This window comes from Agelaius phoeniceus, chromosome 17, assembly GCF_051311805.1.
Source record: "Agelaius phoeniceus isolate bAgePho1 chromosome 17, bAgePho1.hap1, whole genome shotgun sequence".
Taxonomy (NCBI): domain Eukaryota; kingdom Metazoa; phylum Chordata; class Aves; order Passeriformes; family Icteridae; genus Agelaius; species Agelaius phoeniceus.
Window position 1 is genome coordinate 16,022,367 of NC_135281.1, and position 19,854 is coordinate 16,042,220.

Below are 19,854 nucleotides of genomic sequence, written 5' to 3' on the forward strand. Positions count from 1 at the left end.
TTTAAATACTGTAACAGCTTAATAACATATATGTGTTCTTCTTCAGAACAATAAAATCTGGCATGGAGTTGATTTAAGTTACTTAATTAGGAATAATACACTAGAATATCTCCAAGTGCTGATCCACTGTAAGCATGGCAGTAATTTCCAATGAAATATACCATCCTGCAACTCGTGACCTTACATTTTCTCATGCTCTGATGAAGCTGTTTGGGTTTTTTTAACTAACAAATGATGGAGACAGAACAATGATCCAGATGATGGTGGCCAATACATTTCAATTTTATTTATAGTTTCCCATTTTTTGTGGCACAAACATTGCAGCTTTGAAGTGCCTGAATGTAAACAGATTTTTGGATGTGTTTTTCAGTTTGGGGATTTTCTCTGGGGGGAATGGGGAGAGAGTGGGATCTTTTTTTTGTGGGTGGGGTTTGTTGGGGTTTTTTTGATTGGGGTTGGGGGCTTGAGTTTTACAATTTTTCTTGCTTTTTCTCTGTCTAATTTGCAAGCCTTTTGTGTGGTTTGAAGGATGGGACTCAAACTTAGCTATGGCACTTCATAATCTCTGTACAAATAGAGAAATAACAATATTAGTATTTGTGCCCCAATGCAGTTCTTGTCTGCTTCAGACAACATACAAGAAAATTAGTGTAGAATTTGTCAGTCAGTAAATTAGTTCCTTATAACTGAGAAAGGGGCTTGGACTAGACTCAAGCAAAATGAAACTGTTGACTGTGATGGGCATTGGCTTTTGGGAAGAAGGAAGGTAGCAGAGATGAAGGACACACAGCACGAGTGGGTGGCTGGAGAATTGCCGAGCAGATCTTCTAGCATGGGGGTCTGGTTGAAGGCAGCTCTGTCTCTGCTAATTGTGGGACTCTATTAACTAGTCTCAACTCTACTGCTTAAGAGTAGAAGCAGCTGTTGTGTAAACCAGTCTCTGAAAGAAAATAGTCCTTTCCCCTTAATAAAGAGCATTTCTGTCAGCAAGAAGCAAACCCTGGGGCAGTGCTAATCATGAGTTAATCACACCATCGTGTGGGGATTAGGCACAGTCACTTCTGTCTCCTTCCTCTGGCACAGGAGGAATGCGCAGCACATGACAGCCGCACCCTGCTGCTCCTGGGAGCCCGGAGCTCTCGGGGCTTGGACCTTGCCTGGGGTCTGGTCTGCTGACGATTTGCTCAGACTCCAGCCAGAAACGCACATTCCGCTTCTGATCCTTTAAAAACATCTGAGGGCATACAACTCCATGGGCAATAAGGACAGTAATTATGTATTGCTTCATGTGGAGAAGAGTTTTTCTGGCCCTGGGAGGGGCAGAAAAACCCGAATGCAGAGAGGAGTCACCAGAGTCAGAATCCCCTGGAAAGGAAAGCCCAGCAGTGAGGCATACACAGGCCTTCCTGAATCACTGCCTGCACTTGGAAAAGGAAAGATGGGAAGCCACTGGTGTGGATATAGAACAGGATGAAGGAAGCTTACCTTATTGCCTCCCTCACCTCTCCATTCCTCTTGTAGCTGTTCAAGAAACAGAACCTTCTATTTGGCCGTAATTGAATATATTTATCTTTGGAGGATTGACTTTTTCTCCCCCCCTTCCCTCCTCCAAGAAAAGTTGTGTTGCTCTTAGGTTCATGACATTGTGTGGTTGAAATCCAATTCTGTGTAGCATAATATTAAAAATTGCCTATTCCTTAAAGAACTCTAAGGAGCACTGTCAATTTATAAATCATGCTTTTTTCTTCCACACATATATAAAATCACAAATAACTGCTGATATTTATAAAACCAGAAACATTTTTATTACATTTTAAGTTAGCATATGTTGTAGGTTCAGTGGCATATTGAAGCTAATCTATTTTATCTGATCCACCATTACTTGTCAAGTGTTTACCCTGCAGACACATTGACATAAATTACAAGTTTTAACAGTACACAGAATAAAAAAAACTATTGTGATTTGCAGGCACACAGAGGAAGTTTGATGTATCATTTATTTTCTGCTTAGTACAGGCAAATATTACAAACTGTAAAATTCAAGTATAAAACTGCCAGGAACATATATGTTTACAGAAAGGTGGTTTGGGTTTTTGTTGCCTTTTGTTTTTTCTTTTTTTAGCACATTTGGAGCTGAACTGTTGATTAACGTAACTTTTTGAACTGATAAAGGAGTGTGTTGTCTCTTGTTTCCTCTGTGAATCTGTGTGGCTCAGGAGGCCAGCGAGGGCCGTGGCTCTGGGGCTGTGGCGCAGGGCAGGGCAGCCTGGCAGCCAGTGCACAGTGCCAGCAGCCCATGGGCAAAGTCCCTGTTAGGCCATGTCTGAGTGTCCTCAGGAGAATAAAGGTAGGAGGAAGGAATTTCTCAAATAAAGGAATGTGTAACTTTCAGCTGCGAAGTGTATTTGCTGTCAGTTTGAAGTACACAGTCAATATTGTGCAGTGAGAGAGGACATGGGGAAGGATGTCAGAGACTTCTTTAAAAAAAAAAAGAAGAAAGAAAAGTGTCTTTTATGAATTATTTTAAGAAATTCTTGACAAGAAGTAGTTCTCTGTAACTGGCAGCAGCCTTATTTCCTGACCCTATTAGCACACAAGTTGCAGTACAGGAGGTAGCAATTCCAGACAGCAATGTCTGTGGGCTTTGTGGAGGATAAGGGTTACCCAGGTATTGCCATACTGGGCTGTCTTTCAGCTGCCTTTGAAAATGTTGCCAAATGCTCTTAGAGTTTACACATCATAAATGTGTCACTAAAAGAAATAAGTACCCAGAGCTCTCTCCCTGTGTTTCAAAAGTGCTGAGCTCTGCTCCTTTGGGAAATGGCAGTGTCAGGATAGCACGGCTTTGCCTGGGACAGCTTCAGACAGGGCTGTGGGAGGGCAGTGCCAGTCCCAGCCAGCACCCTCCCTGCGTTCCCAGCCTCCTCTCCTGCTCCCAGCGTGTGACTGGCTTGGGGAAGATTGCTGTGAATGAAGAGGTCTTTCTCTGTGTTTTGGGGATATTTCTGAATGGGATGTGTGTACATACCTGTTCCCAGTGCAGTATGGGTGACACTGCAGCTGCAGAACTTCACTGATTTTTAGTGAGAGTAATCTGTGTGGCAATCACAGAGGCTAGTGTCACCAAAGTGTAACATCTGTCTCCTGCCTTTGCTTTTTGAGCATTTACTTTTCTTGCCTCACTTTCAGCAAAAGTAGAGTGAAGACTTCGACAGGGAATTTCATTTTGATATCAACTGACATTTGTAGCAGGGAGCCTCCTTTTCCTGTGCATCTGTTACTCTGTAAATCACAGATTGGTGGAAGCAGTCTAGCTCCATTCAGATCACAGTACTGGGCAGGCTCTCTGGCTGTATCCAAATTCATTCTTGTGTCTTGTGCAGAATGATGCATTTCAGAGCACAGGACTTTTAAACAACCAAATAACACATTGGGGCAAAAGATAGTGAGAAAGGTAAGTATTTCAGTCTTAAACACCATATTATGTATCAAGGTTAAATTACCAGCCACATTTTAGATTTCTTTAATGTATTCTTATTCAATTGTGGCTGACTATGAAATACTATTGATATAAAAAAAACAATTAATTGTGAGTTGACAGTGGTTGCCCCTTTTGCCAAACTCGTTAATATTGTCAGGTGCTGAGTTTTGCCTCTGCTGTTTTTCAGTGGACAGGGCTTAACTGGGCTGTTGTGCCTTGACACAAGTGAAGCAGAGACTCCTATGGACTCCTTCAGAGCAGAGGTGTTGTTTGTCTCAATGTCAGGACACATGGCCCAGCCTTCTAAACATACAAAGTAAACATATCTGACACAGCAAAACATACTTGAGCTCTCTTAATATTTAATATGAGCAATTGCCTCACTTATTTAACAGCATTCGTATTAACCCTGTACACATGGAGAATAGAGAGCAGCAGCTGCAGTAAAATGCCTCCAAATTCTCTTTAGTTTTGCAATGGTTCTGACATTTTCTTGCAGGATGGCTTGCTAATGCTCAAACCTTTCCATGAACCACTTCTCAGTTTCCATGTTTTCTCTTTTTTTTATAAGGAATTAGCTAAGAGGACTCCCTCCAAGCATCCTGATCACCCAGCTGTCCAGAATGCACTGCAGGCCATGAAGACAGTCTGTACAAATATCAACGAGACCAAGAGACAGATGGAGAAACTGGAAGCCCTTGAACAGTTGCAGTCCCACATTGAAGGATGGGAGGTAGGATGCAGGACCAGCAAGCTCCCCGGAGGCTGGTAACTGCACACTTTCATGACTCATGTTGTGCAAAGGGATTTCTGTTTCTTTTGTGACCTGTAAACACTCTTGAAGGTGTGGGGAGCATCACTCAGAGGAATTTGGAATTGAAAGTGTATTTGTGTGTGCAGGCTGGTGCTAAATTGTAGCAGAACAAGAAGATTATGAAAGAAAGGAAAGTGTTAGAGCTAGAACAGAGCTGACATTTCTAATGGGTAGATCTCACTTGAAACTGATGCACTCATAAGGGTGAAATCCTTATTCACAGTTTAATGGCAGATAAAATAAGGGTGTGTTAGTAAAAGTTCTTCATTGTGCACTCATAAAGAAAAGTTAATTTCTTTTTTATGTTTCAGGGGTCAAATCTGACAGATATTTGCACACAGCTCTTGCTGCAAGGGTCTTTGTTAAAAATCTCAGCAGGAAACATCCAGGAGAGAATGTTCTTTCTATTTGATAATCTCCTGGTATATTGCAAGAGGAAATCCAGGTGAGTCCCTCTGTATTTTCAGTTTTACCATTCAGAAGATTTGTAGGAAGAAGCTGTGATCAGTTACTGATCATTCCCTGTATTCTCTGTTGCTTCTGTAGGGCTGAGTCACAGGTGGAAATTTCCTCTGTTCTTGACTATTTCTATCACTTAGGCAATAGGAGAGAGAAGTCACTATGTGGTAGGATCAATTTTCCAGGCAGTACCAGAGTGCCCCTCTGAGAAGTGTGCAGACCAAAGAGGAATTAAAACAGTGCAGCTAAAGCTCAGGGTGAGTTCTTACAGACAAAAAGCTTCTGAGGGCAGCTGCATCTGCAGGAATTATGTGAAGGTGCCAGCTTACATTGTGAAGTTATGCTAAGCATAAGAGGGTGATGTGGAAAATGATAAAAAGCCAAGATAGGGGAAAGTGGAAGACTAAGCAAACGTAAAATAGATGCAGGGCCCAGGGAGTGGGAAAGAGATAAAGATTTGGCTGTTGCTGTCAGGATTTACAAGCCCTGTGCTCTGTCTGTTGTCCTCCTTTCTTATCCTGGTAAGTTTTTTTTTTGCACCATCCCACCTGATAAACCTTAAGTATTGTTAAAACCTGCTGCTTGTAATTAAAATAGCATTGGCAGAGTAGAAGGCAACTTGCTTCTGCAGCAAAAATATGGAATTTCTGTTCCTGAGCTTTTCACCTTCACAACCCCAGTCTCATTCTCATGTCTTGTCTGTTCTGAACTTACAATGCATTTTCTGCAGTCCCTTCTCTTCTACCTCCCTTTCCTGTAATACAATCCCCCTGCTTCAAGTTAGACTTTCTTACTGGTGATGGCCAAATAGAACAGCCAACCCAATCAGAAATTCTGTAAAACCAGTATTCTCTCCAAAGAAAATTCTAATTTCTCAAAATTTGTGTATTTTAATACTTTTTAAAAGTTTTTCTTTCTTGCTTCCCTCCCCCCCCACCGCCCCAGGAAATTTTGGAACCATTAAGCTGTGAAAGCTAATTTCAGTAATGTTCAGACTTTTTCGTGTTTTTATAATTTATAATGCTGAATTTATACAACCTAAATACAAATTATTAGATGATGCCTACATTTAAAATTAGATGAGATATAGATGTTTAAATTTAAAAAAATTGCAGCATTAAATCTAAAAGATTTAAAATACTTAAAATGTTATCTACCTGAAGCATTCTGACTCTGAAATGATGCATAGGAAAGGAAACACTTCACTTGGACCCTTTACCAGATTTACCAAAGTCCAAAATTCTGTATGAAACAAAGTTCAAAAATGTGTGTGTTTTTTAACAGAAACCATTCCTTTAAAAATCCCAGTTAATTTGATACTAATCTTCTACTCCTGCAGAGCTCTTAGAAGCTGTTTTTCTCGCCAGTTTGTAGTTGAGGTTAGCCTAACTCCAGCACTGTCCAGACAGTTTTCCTGGAACACTAAGATTTTGAAAACAAAATGTTTCTAGTGCCCTTTAAGCAGAAGTTTCTTTTTATACAGGAGACATTACCAAGCTCCTCTGTAGTTTGGCCTGATTTTGGAGGAACCTGCTATAACATTTGGATTTCTCAAGGGATTGGTATTGTTTACCTTTGTCTGACAATGAACTCAAACTGAGGGGATGTTGAGAATCTGATTTCCACTAAAAAGCATAATATTTCATGAAATCTGCTGGAAGTTGCCTAATGTACAAGATATATTTTGATCACTGAGCTACCTTAATTTTGGATATTTCTGCTGTCTCACTGCAATTTATAATTAGTCTACAATGGAAATCAGTGTCTTTTCCTTTGTGTTGGTGTGTCCATTTGGCCAGCTGCTCTCAAATAATGAACATGTTAGTGGGACACACCTTAAAAAATACTGAAACCCCATAAAGAAACTGTCTCTGTCTGTTCCTAATTTGAGATTAAATGACTTAGTTTTCATCTCATTGTGTTGTGCTAACTTGTAGAAATCAGTGGAGTATTTCCTGATTTAAGAATGCAGTCAGAATTCAGGACACAGTCTTTGATAAGTAGTCAATAGTGCAGCATTCCAATCTGGACATCATATTTTTTCACAATAACATAAATTAGGAGTAGGATTGTCAAACCCAGTGTAAGATGTGTTTAGAATCAGACCTAGATCTGTGATTTTAGTTCTGCAGTAGCTCCTTTTGCAGAAGTGTAGGCAAGTCTGTCAAACTGACGACATCGATTTTCAGAGCTGAGTATTGTTTTTTAGTTTTAGCAGGATTGTAGACTGCTGTTTAGATTGAATCCTGATGTCAGAAACAGTATGTTTCATGTAGGGAAATAGGCTGAACAGTTAAAGGCTTTCCCTAGGGCTGCCAGGACGGGTTTTCTTTTGACTTGAGGAGTTGTCTTTAGGAAAGGATTCAATAGCTTCAAGATCACAGTCCCTGTCAGTCTGATTGGATGTAAATATGTGGTCATCACCAAATGTCTATTTGTTTCTAAAGGTAGTTGTAAAAAAAAAATGTTCAGAAAAAACGGGTGATTCTAATCTCACCTCAGTTTATTATAGGTATTTCACTTTGACAGGAAATTTTTTCCTCAGCTGATTTTTACTGCAATATTTTTTGAATCCTATGAGGTCCTGGCAAATTGCCACAGCAGAACCTTCGCTGACTGGAATTTGGACACTTGCCACCTCTTAATGACCATTTGTTACCAGTTGTGTTTTGGCTTGTGTGGCAGGGTTATTCTTGGATAGTAAAACACAACAGGTGTCACTTGGATAGTTTTAAACCCATTGTAGCCATAAAAAACAGAACATAACTAGTAATGAAAAGTGCTTTCCTGAATTCAACAGAGACACTATAAAGCTTATGGATGATGTAAATTTGGGTGCAAAATTGCCCCAGCAGAATTTTCCCTACAAAAACATGTAACACATGTGCCAGACCATGTGACACTGGCCTCTTTACATCGTTCATTTCATATTTGAAGTTTGGTGCATACCACAAAATGATCACAGCTTTAGGCAAACAGAGGAGTCAAACGTAATGTGGCCAGTGATGCTGCAGTTGTCATCCTGAGGCCACATGCTGTTCATGGACATGTATTTCAGTCAGTCTTCAAGAAGGTACATCTTGAAGCCACCCCCATCTTCACATAACCTCACAAAACAAGCTTGTTATTGCTATACTAACACTGGTACACACCTATCTTGGAAATCTGAATGAGTATTCCAATTATTTAACGTCAGAGGTATGGTCAGATACCACCAGTGGCTATATTGAAATCCTGCTTTAATAGTCATATCTCAGATTGATTTATTCATATATATGTTAGACCGTTTGCTTATGTGCTGTAACAGTTTGCATCCTAATTGCAGAGTTACTGGGAAAAAAGCATCTAAAAGGACAAAGTCAATCAACGGGTCCCTTTATATCTTCAGGGGCCGAATAAATACAGAAGTCATGGAAGTAGAGAATGTGGAAGATGGAACAGGTAAGTGACTAAATAACTTCCTGGCCATCACCAGGAAGTTCAGCTCTTTTGTTGGAAGGTAGTGCAAAAGTACTTGTCCACCTCTTTTAGCAAAATCTGAAGCAATTTATGGAACTTGTAGCACCTTCATTATTGGACCAACTTATGTGGCTGAAAGACTGGAAATGCTTTCAGGCACTAGTCCTTCCTTCTGAAATGACCTTATTGAGAGTATGTGCTCCCAGAAGCTTATCTATTTTTGCTCCCAATCCAAGTTAATTTAATAAAAGTTACTTCTGTCTTCTTTTCATCCTTTTTTTTTTCAAAGCGTAAGCCATTACAGCTAAAATAACATAATTTCTGGCTCTTCTTCTCATTTAGAATGCTACTAAATACTAGTCTTAGTATCCAAATTAGTAGCATGGAATGTGACCATGAGCAAAATACGGGAATGACAGTTCTGTTAGGATTCTTGTGTCCTGACACAGCCTGGAAGAGCGGCTGGGGTTCTGATTCCATCCATAAAGGCCGCACCACCACTGCCCCTCTTGTAATAACCAGGAATTAGTATTATGTCCTTTAAACAGTTGACACATAAAGGGTTTCCATGTCGTGGGGACAGAAATCCTTACAGTGCAGGAAGATAGTGTATCCCCAGAAAATTCAGAACAAATACCCCGAACAAACATCATAGACTCTTCCACTGATGGCTTGTATTTAATAGACTTTAGTTCTTCTGAGGTGAAATCAGCAAGTGTCACTCTTGGGACTGAAGCATTCAGTCCGTTTGAACAGCCTGTTGATACTTGTGCTTCCAGAGTGGTAAGTACAGCTGGTTCCATGGGCAGTCAGTAAGGAACACCTCAGGAATCAAGGTCTTCAAAGAAGATGATTTTACTGAAAGTGTCCCACACTGGTTTGGTTAAAGGAGCAGGCTTCCTGCTCACTGCGTGCTTTGTGCTTGGACTTTTTGCAGCAGATTACCACAGCAATGGCTACACGGTGACAAATGGCTGGAAGATTCACAACACAGCCAAAAACAAGTGGTTTGTCTGTATGGCCAAGACTGCCGAGGATAAACAGAAGTGGCTGGATGCTATAATCAAGGAAAGGGAGCAGAGAGAGAGTAAGTGGATGATGTATTTTGTACAGCACTGAATGATCTTGTAGGAGAAATGTATATGCTCGTAAATGTATTTGAAAGAAAAAAGGTTACACATTTTCCTCCATGGAGAAAATGAAAATCTGTCCATAATGTTTTCCAAAGGCTAGGAAACAGCTCTGAGGTCTCAGAAGGTTCTTGATTCACTGCAGTGTATTACCATAAAGCAGTTAGGATGAACTTCTCTTCCTAAAAAATGTACAGCTCTCCTTTTCTCTAGCTTTACAGTGATCACGTAAATTCTGCCTAATGTCAATCTCTGATAAAATTAGGCATGGCCACTTCAGACTGCCTGTTCTCAAGCTAGTCTTGGAGGTGTCTAAAATCTGTGTCTCTTCTGGACTCCAGAGTTGCCCAGATTTGCAAGTTCTAGAGTAACATATCCAGAAAATTATATGTTCAGGCTGGAAGACAAAGCATCTACAGCACCAGAGCAGCTTTTGCAAATGCTGTCCTCCTAAAGCAAATTGCAAATGTAAAGAGAACTCCCCCTCCCCTGCTGCTCCCACTGGTGAATCAGCCAGCCCACGGGGGGATTTCTGTGTGGCAGTGCATGTGGCTGGGTCATGTCCAGCTTTTCATCCACCTGCACCCCTAAGTGTTTCTCTCCAGAGCTGCTCTCAATCCATTCTCCCAGCCTGTATTTGTGCTTGGGATTGCCCTGACCCATGCTCATCTTGCTTTGGACTTTCTTCATGTTCTGTAAACCATTTTGTTTTGTGTGATATGATATAAACATAAGTTTAAAGCTGCTTTTTAAAATGTGGAAGAAAACCTGCATCTTGGTGGTACTAAACTTACCAATGACAGTTTTGTATGCAGATGAAAAAAATACGTAATTTCCCCTTTAAATGGAAAGTAAGTCAATAAATGTTTGTGTTTCTGCAATTTTTGCTGTTTGGCCTCAGCTTTTGACTTCAAGGAAACATTTTATTTGATGTTAAAGATCTGAAGGAGTTTCTGCTTTATATTCCAGGTTTGAAACTGGGAATGGAGAGGGATGCATATGTCATGATTGCAGAGAAAGGAGAGAAGCTGTACCAAATGATGATGAGCAAGAAAGTGAACCTTATCAAAGACAGGAGAAGAAAATTAAGTACTGTTCCCAAGTGCTTTCTTGGCAAGTAAGTGGTATTTGAATTGAAAAGGTCTTTCACACTAGTTAATGGACTCTAGAATTTCTGGGGATGTCATTGTGACACAGATCAGATGCTTTGATGCAGCTTAATTACAAGGACCATAAGCCCCATTACAGTCATGATTTATTAAAAAATAATCATTGATCTTTGTTTCACACCATACACAGGCTGAATAGTGTGACAGCTCACTCTGTTTTACAGTAAGTCATAATAGCTGCTTCAGATCATCAAAAGGAGTAAGAAAACTACCTTAAACTCCCACAAGCTCCAGGCTGTTGGTGGCCTAACCTGGACTCTCTTTGACAAGCAAATGCTTTCCAGGTGATACTTAAATCCGGTGAACTGTCCAAGCCTCAGGACTGTATATAGAAGTTTCCTGTTTGTCAGTGTAACAGGCACCAATGAAATTTGGTGCATATATGACCTGATATGTTTTTTAGAAGCATAGGACTTCATTGGCTGGAAAAAACCTCTTTGATTCAGCTAGATATTATAAAATAATGACAAACTAATTCTGAAGGATGCTGCGTGAGGAAGCATAAGAGACTCTGTGGACGTCTTGGGTCAGTGATTGGCAATGGCAGCAGTGGGGCTTCTGTAGGGACATTTTCTCTGGGGCACAGCATTCAGTAGCTGACCTAAGAAGACTTTTCTGCCTCAGCTGTTAGTGACTGACATGATCAGCTGTGGGAAGAAAAAGAGTTCTGAGGCAGTTATGCATTCATTTCCCTTCCCTCTCCGGTCTCTGTTCATTTCTCTTCCCTCTCCTCCCTCTCCACCCCTGTGCAGCAGCATTGCCAGTGCACAGGGGTGGAAGTGTCTTTCTGCCTGGCAGAAGGCAGGCTGGTAGTGTAGGTTGGTGATACTTCAGTTAGAAAAAAAATTTCTTGCTATTGGAGAAGTAGTTGCTTTTTTCTTCTTCACACACATCCTCCACCCCCCCACCAGCTGATCTTGTTGCATTAAAACTGAAGCCTTTTAGATCTGATAATGGTAGTTCTTATTTTCCATGGAAAAAGAAGTACAAGGTCAGAAACTTATGTTCTTCCAGTGCTTTTACGTATGACTCTATTGTGGGCTCCCTGGTACTGTGCTTAGTTTCAAGTCCTATCCAGGATTTCCTGCTACTACTTTTCCTTTTGAAATATCTGTTTGCTTACAGTCTGTCCCGCTCAATGCCCTCAGTTTTCTTGACAGCCACCTGACTCTCCAGTAGAGAGGACTTGACCTATCTTTGCTAATGGCTAACTGAGCCCAGACTGAGATACCTACAGGTATCCTGATCTCTTACAAAAGGATTATTTCTCCTAATGTTCCAGCTGTTCCCACAGCAATTAACTCTGCTGATACCTTTTCTGCATTCACTTGTTGGTATAGTCCTGGGAAACTCAGCTGAGAGCAGCTCAGTCAGTACATTCCAGTCATGACTGGCAGATTTTGTATCATTTCCAGGGTTTTCCCTAAAAAATGCTTTTTGGCTGTGACCTGTTTATTTTTGCAGACACTCCTGCCTAAGGGAGTCACTGATGACTGTGCTGAGCTGTATTTAGTGGCTTTTTGTTATATGCAGCTGAGAGCAACACAAAGGTCACAAAAATAATTTTTCTCCTGGCATGTGAATATCAGCATCTCATAATTCAGGAGATAAAATGTTTTTTGGGGGGAAACAACATGATCTAATCCAAATATTTTCAAAGATTTCACATGCATTTATTTATAAGTCTGTTTATTGAACTTAACTTCAGCAACTGACTGGCTTGACTGGAAATCTGTTTTCCTCATCACTCTTTGTGGCATTAAAGCAAGTAACCGGTGATGCAGTTGGAATGAGGTGTGTTGCTGTCACTGTGTGTAAATGATGTGCTGGCTGTGCTTTGCAAAACTTTGAGTGTGTAAGAGAGAGCATCTGCTAACCTCCGGAGATTTCAACCATATATCATCAGATTGTACAGTCCTTGATGGGTTGGATTTTCCTCTGTGTTTCTTGTGTAGAAATACAGTTGTTCCAGGTCCCTTAATTTCCAAGGTGTAGCTGGGAGATGGCGTCCTGACCTGGATGTCAGATGAGAACTGAGCATTGCAGCTTTGGGAAGTTATCCTGGAGAACTGCTTCAGACAGGATGAGGAAACAAATCAAGCTTTGCCATCCACTCTTCGAGTTGACGGCTTTTTAGAAACAGTCTAGCATATTCCTTAAGAAACTCTTGGAATATTTTTGGATCATGCACTTTTCAGAGCTTATAAAGTCTTCAGATCAAATGATTACTGGTTTTGCTTCTGAATCAAATGTCACAGAAATCTTAAAGCAGCTCTTAAGAAAACCATCCCACGACTGGGGAGCTTCACAGCTGTGAGGGTAGCACAGTTATTTTCCTGTTTCAGCTCACCATATCTACTTTACATTCACGATCCACATAAACTCCAGAGACAGGTCCAAATAAAAGAAGCAGGAAAGATAACAGGGGTAGCTTCACTGAAGTTTTAGGCAACCATTTATAGTCTATGGCTATAAAGTGCCATAGACCCATTGCTCTTGACGGGGAACTCCAGAGCAGCAGGGCCTGTCCCTGGGGTGCTTCCCGTGGGTGCAGTCCCTGGCAGCAGGTCTGTGATGGGGCTCTGGGCAGCAGGCCTGCCTTATGTCCTTAGTGGTGAGGCTGGAGCATCATTCTTACTTCGCCTCCCTCTGTAGTTTATATATTCTGTTTCAGATTTTCAATACGTACAGAAACAGTTCAGAATCACTATGAAAGAACTTTCCTTAGGAGATAGCCTGGCTCATCACTGTTCACAGAATTCACAGAAGACTGGGTTGGAAGAGAACTTAAAGATCATTGAGTCCAACCCAGCTCCAATACCTCAACTAAAGCCTGGCATCCAGTCTTTTTTTAAACACATCAGGGATGGTGATTCTGCCACCTCCCTGGGCAGGTCATTCCAGTACTTCATGACTCTTTCTGTGAAAAACTTTTTCCTAATATCCAACCTGTATTTTCCTTAGTGTAGCTTGTGACTGTGTCCTCTGGTTCTGTCAGTGCTGCCTGGAGAGAGAGACCAACCCCACCTGAGCACAGCCACCTTTCAGGAAGTTGTAGAGAGTGACAAGGTCACCCCTGAGTCTCCTTTTCTCCAGTCTGAACACCCCCAGCTCCCTCAGTCATTCCTCACAGGGTTTGTGTTCCAAGCCCCTCTCCACCCTCGTTGCCCCCTCTGGATGGGCTTGAGCATCTCAATGTCCTTCCCACACTGGGGGGCCAGAGCTGGACACAGCACTCAGGGTGCAACCTCACCAGTGCCACTAATCTGGCTTTAGGGACTTCACAAAACTCTACTGGTTCCCATGGGAATCTCCTGGCATAGTGGAATAAATTCTGCTGCTTTTTCTGTACTATGACAGCTACAGAGTAGCCCCTCAGCAAACCAAAGTTTTGAGTCCTGAAGTTGTTTCATTATTCTAAAGGCAAAATGCAAATAATTCCTATAGCTTAGATCAGTCAGTACTGATAAATACAAAGAGACTAATAATACTTCAGTTAAAGCCCACAGGTGGAGACATGGATACTGGCTTTGTTAAGCAGCAACCTTCTGCACATTGGCAATCACCCAAGTGTTTTATTGAACTCACATTTCCCATAAGTTGCTCTACTTTCATATATTCCTTTTGTTCTTCTCCATGACTGTAACACATTTCTAGCATAATTGATAATTAACCTGGCAAACAGCTCAGTCCTCTGGGGCTCTGACAGAGCTAGATTAATCAGACTTGCTATGGCTGTTTTTTCGCACTTCCTTTCTAATGAATAACATCCTACATATCTATCAATTTTTTGGCTTTTATTCTGCCCATATGGGCAGCTCTGCCCCTCAACAGAGAGGTTTTGTTTTGTGCTGCATGAGCAGCAGATGAGACCTAGTGTCTTCTGTGTATAAATTAGAAGCATGTTGTTTGTAATCTGCCAGGCACCACCTCCAGAAAATGACCTTAAATTAACCTGTCAGTGGGACTCATGCTATCTGTTACTGCTCTGTACTGCTTGAATTCAGTAGGTTGAGTCTTCTGCTAAGTCCTACTGTGATTGCCTTAAAGCCAATCCAATTACTCCATGGGGCTGGGGACAGAAATCAGACCCAGTGAAGGAAGATGAGCATGTGTAAGTCAAATCATGAACACCACTTGGATAGGTAACTTGGGAAGAAATAGCTGGAAAGGGAGGATACCCTACTGTTGAACTTGATTTAGGGTCTTCAGTAAATCTTGCTTGCTAATCTTTTCCCCCATGGATGTCTGGATTGCTCCATAAGATGAGGATTTGCATCATCCTTATAGATACAGCCATGTCATCTTTCCTTTTGTGTGCACACTGTCAGTGAGCTTAGGGCAATGATGGGAAGAGGCTCAATCTTCTACAGAGCATTTCCTCCAGGAATGTAGGAAATGAAGCCACTGGGTAGAGGTACCATTCCTTACAACAGTTGCTCCAAGGAGAGTCTCCTGTGGTTGGCTGATGACTCACAGAGGCAAGTGCCTGCTGCCACTTGGAGCTAACTTTGTGTGTTCTGCTCCCCTTTGCAGCGAGTTTGTATCCTGGCTCACTGAGATTGGAGAGATAAGCAAACCAGAGGAAGGGGTCAACCTGGGACAGGCACTCTTGGAGAATGGAATCATTCATCATGGTGAGTGTGCCATATCATAAAAAGAAACCAGATTTCAGTAATGCCCTGGAAATAAGGGTAGAAAACTTACTGAAACTGTTCACGTGATGTTGAAATACTTTTTGCTGCCATACCCATCAAATCCTCAAAATGTTTAGTGATTTTTGGGATTAATTTCCTGCCACCAGCATGCTTCTGCTTTTGGAGTCGCAAGGTTTTGGGCAACTGCAAAAATGGCTGTAAGTGCTGTGAAAGCTATTGTGGGAATTTGCAACACTTTGTTCAAAACTCATTGAGAAAGGTCAGATGTTCCCAATTCCCTTCACTAGGACTGTTTCCAAAGACTTACACGTAAACTGAATCTGATGTAAAATTTTAAAAATCCAATTTTTACCAACTGGCCTATAAAGAACATGGTGGGGACAAAAGACAAATTATCATGCTGATATTTTAGTTTCAGATAAGCACCAGTTTAAGAATGAACAGGTGATGTACAGATTTCGCTATGACGATGGAACATACAAGCCAAGAAGTGAATTGGAAGACATCGTCTCCAAGGTTTGCTTTATCATTCTTAGTTAGAACTTGTGTAATTTGCTCTCCCTCTGAATGTCATTGACCTGCTGTGTGGGAGATTGCCATTGCTGTTGATCTGTCTTGTTTTGAGCTGTCCATCCTAATGCCAGAGGAGACGTTCACATTAGGGAGAGGAAGCAGAGTTTAGCAATGAACACCATACAATTGTGACTGCACCCAAGACTGCTGATTGCAATCCCAGTAGAGTAACTAAAGGGTTTAAAACAGTAGGTGGTAACACTTCTGTGGCAGATCTGGGCATTATGGTTCAGGGGGATGGAAGAGATCAATATTTAACTGTTCCTAATAACCGTTTGTCAAGTGAGTTCTGTTGATGCCATATTTGTCCGCATACCTTTTAATAAATTTGATTTTTTTCTTATGGACATTGGTTAATGGGTTAATTGTGAGGAAGGATTAATGGAGAAAATGTTGGAATGGAGGTGATTAGAGGTAAAAACAGATTTCTGGCTGTTGAAAGCCAGAAAGGAAGGAAGAATGTTTGACAGAGAAGCTAAAGGAACTGTTTTGAATATCAATATTAATAAATAAAAAATTCCAGCTGAGTAGAGACATCAGTGTCCAGGTTTTGTTAGCATTAGCCAGTCAGTGTTTCTTTGAAAAGGAAAAAGCTGCTAACACTCTGCATCTTCCATTCCTCAGGGAGTGAGGCTGTACTGCCGACTGCACTGCCTGTATACTCCAGTGGTCAAGTAAGCTCCCCTTTGTGATCCCTTTGTATTTATTATCTGGCTTTGTTAAAAAGATGACCTTACTATTGAAATCTTTATTGTTTCTTACTATAAGCAATAATTTTCTGAATTTTCTTGGCTCTTCTACTGCCCTTGATCTCCACAGCTTAGATCTATAGTTGCAGTGCTGCTGCTAGAGGATGTTGGAACTGGGGATTCAGGGAGAGTGAGCAGCTGGGCATGGTTACAGTGGCTCTGATTCAGGGCAGATGTGGTGCCCCATGTGGTGGGGATTGTAGTTACTGTATTATTTGGGTTATAGAAAATGTCAACAGATGCTGAAATGATGTAAACAGATTCAAGTGTGGTGCTAGGATTCTGTCATTCAGAGCACCCTAAACAAGCAAAAGCCAGTCTGAAGCAAAATAAAAGCTGAAGCTGTGATTTGAAAGAAACCCTGAAAGTTTTGTGTGGAATCTTAAGAACTTGGCTCTGTATAAAAAACTGCTGAATAATTGAGGCAGTCTGCAAATGCTAGGTAGCTTTTCCCTGAGCCCAGGAGATGATTTTCAGGTGTTGTTTACCTTACTGCGACATCAGATGAACATTTCTGGCCTATACTGGAAACCACCCTGAACTCTGTAGTTGTTCTACAACTGCATGGAAGATTAGGCATTTTCACTTAGAAGAACTTAATTTTTTACAAAGAAAAAACTGATGAGAAAGAAAATACATCTAGTGGAGATGGCTGGATTCCCAAATTCAGCAAAACTGACCTCTTGTCCATGAGTTGTACAACTGAATTTTCACTGAGAGAGGCCCTGTCATGCTAAAAGGAGCTGCAATGATAGTTACAGTTTATAAGTCATAAATTTGCATCATTAGAACTCTGGATTTTTTCCCAGAATAACTGTTCTACAATGGCACAGATTTCACTTAGCCCACAAGGTGTGGAGAGAGCAGGAAAGCATGATGCTGCCAGTGGCAGACAAAATGATTCTGTAGATGCACACGTGTATTTGCAAGAACACATTTCACCCCGAAGACGGCAATTCATATGCAGAGCAGAAATGATGGGATGTGAAGTTCAAAAAATGTCCCTGAACTCAGGGTACCCACAAACTGAAGTGGACCTACTCTAATGCTTTAGGGAATCAGTAAGGACAAGATAACTCCCACAGGCCCATCTTGTGGTGTTTTATCAATGTGCTGTTTTTGTAATAGCTTCCCAGCTGGAGAACTATTAGGATGACTTCCTATATCAGCATTGATCTGTGCTAGTGACATTGTGAACACAAACTGTGTATAATCAATGAAAGGTACCAGACTCTCCGAAGTTTTAGGATCCTTCTGAAGTTTTAGGATCATTCTCTGAAGTTTTAGGATCCTTCCTGCCTTTTCTCTTTCTTATTCCTTCTTCCTTTTATAGCCATGTTAGAAAACCTAATCTCTCAGGCTGTCCTTGTTTTGTCTTCCTATCCTGACTTCTTGCCTCTGACAAGCCTCACCTTAGCCTAAGGAAGATAGCTTTTGCCAAGTTCATTGCCATTGCTTTGTGCTGTGCCTTTGGATCACTGCTTTATCTGGCATCTTAGGACTGCTGATCCCTTCACTCATGCTGCCTTTTCTGGTGCAACCTTCCTTCTAGAAAATTGGCAAAGCTGCTTGGAGTAGCAGGTACACGTGCCACAGGGATCTGGAGGAATCATGAATTCAGAACTGTTTTATTGACAACCTTGAGATACAATTCTATTTAGTTTTATTCCCTGGAAGCTTTGGAGTTTCTAGTAGTCTTTGCCTTTATATTTTTCCTCAAGTTAAATCTTGACACCTTGTCACTATGACATGATGTACACCACTGGAAATAAATCATGCTACTTTGGGGATTGAAGTATAAGAAGTAAAACATTTTGAAAATTCTGAATGTATCTCTGATGTACTTCTGGGAAGTTGTGAGGTGAAAGAACGTATTCCCACTTATGTATGTGATGGACAATATGTCAGTGCCTTGCTGGCTAGACCCTGTGAAGAATATTCTATTCCTCTAGTTTCTGTAAGGCAGCAAGGTTCTGCCAAAATTTCACTGGTTCCCACCTCTGTATTTGGCTATTCACCTGAAGTTCATGGTTCTGGATAATGATCTGTCTTTCATGTTCTGCTCCTGTTCAGGGTAGATTGAAAAGGGGAGAAAAGAGAGTGAGCTAAAGTTGATTCTGACCAACACTGACCTGCAAGCAGGGAAAGAGTGGGTCTTGGACCAAGATTGATGGCAGCTTATCAAAACTGTCAGCATCTCTAGGAAAGTTTTGAGAGTTACTTCTCGTCTGGAACTCCCTACTCATTAGTGCTCAATCTTTTAATGTTTTCCTTTATTGTGCTGACATTTCAAAAGTACACTTTCCCAAGATGAGAGTGTGAGAGGGGAAATCTGCCCAGAAAACTCCTACAGATTTGTGCTGTGTTGAGCACATTACTGAGAGACAAGTTGAAAACTGTGTGTAAGCACTGCGAGGAAAGCTTTTTTTCCTGAGGACACATTACTGGAAATGCTGTCATGTTTTGTTGGTTTTTTCCCAAGCTCTCAAAGTCCCACTTTTCTTTCTAATTTCTCACACCCTGCATTCTGCAAACACCCAGACATTTCTGCTGCATTTTTTTTACAAAAGCCAGTCACAACATATTTGTATCTGTAGATAATTAGTAAAAGGAACAGGTTTGGGTAGGACAGGTTTTAGATGGTGTTTGGATATTCTATTTTTAGGAAAAAGGCAGATTCAGATAGTGTGGTGCTAATGAAAGAGGCTGATTTGACAGAACTGAAGAATAAAGCCTTGTCTTGGCCTGCCTCATGGATCCATCCAGGCTGTAACACAGCCTCAGTGCCTGTGCTTCCTTCTACAGTCATGCCAGCTGAGCTCAAGCTTCAAATACAGGGACCACCCGAAGGCTGAGAGAGGAATTAATTCTTCATACCCGACTCTCAATGAGAGGGAGCCAATTAATGAAAATTAATTGTGGTAATGGCTTTTGTGATGTGGAACTAGGAACTGTATCAAGACCATGAAACTTAGTTCACATGGGCCAGTAAACAGCCTTGAAATTGCTTTTATGATCTTCCAAACTGGATTAAATCCGGTGACCTTGGAGGTGAAAGGTGTTAAAGCCCAATGTCCTAAGCCACATCTGCCTCTTGTATTTGTATCAAAATTCTTTAGAAATACTTCACAAAAGGCTAAAACCATCAATGATCTCCATGTTTTTGAGAAGAGAAATGGAAGAAAAATGCAAAAAGCATCACGTTACAATAGGTTTCCTTTTTCTTCTTGAAGGAACAGTGCTGCTCTCTGCAAGGGCCAGGTGTGAGCTGCTGCCAGTTGTGTTACAAGAACTAAACACAACTCTTCTTATTTACATGACTGAAATTATCTAATTCCATTGAAGGATACTGCATATTATAT

General features: G+C 41.1%; 1 protein-coding gene across 4 annotated transcripts in view; it reads left to right on the forward strand.

Annotated features, from left to right (window-relative positions):
* Positions 1-19,854, forward strand: part of PREX1 (phosphatidylinositol-3,4,5-trisphosphate dependent Rac exchange factor 1) — a 121,283-nt gene that overhangs the window by 64,721 nt on the left and 36,708 nt on the right. For 3 of the 4 annotated variants that reach the window (XM_054644446.2, XM_054644447.2, XM_077187443.1), the window contains exons 6-13: positions 4,053-4,214; positions 4,607-4,740; positions 8,080-8,195; positions 9,151-9,300; positions 10,313-10,460; positions 15,049-15,149; positions 15,583-15,686; positions 16,368-16,417. In XM_054644446.2, coding sequence (XP_054500421.1) covers positions 4,053-4,214; positions 4,607-4,740; positions 8,080-8,195; positions 9,151-9,300; positions 10,313-10,460; positions 15,049-15,149; positions 15,583-15,686; positions 16,368-16,417 — 965 coding nt within the window. The remainder of the gene's footprint in view (positions 1-4,052; positions 4,215-4,606; positions 4,741-8,079; positions 8,196-9,150; positions 9,301-10,312; positions 10,461-15,048; positions 15,150-15,582; positions 15,687-16,367; positions 16,418-19,854) is intronic. The other variant, XM_077187442.1, reaches the window with a different exon arrangement.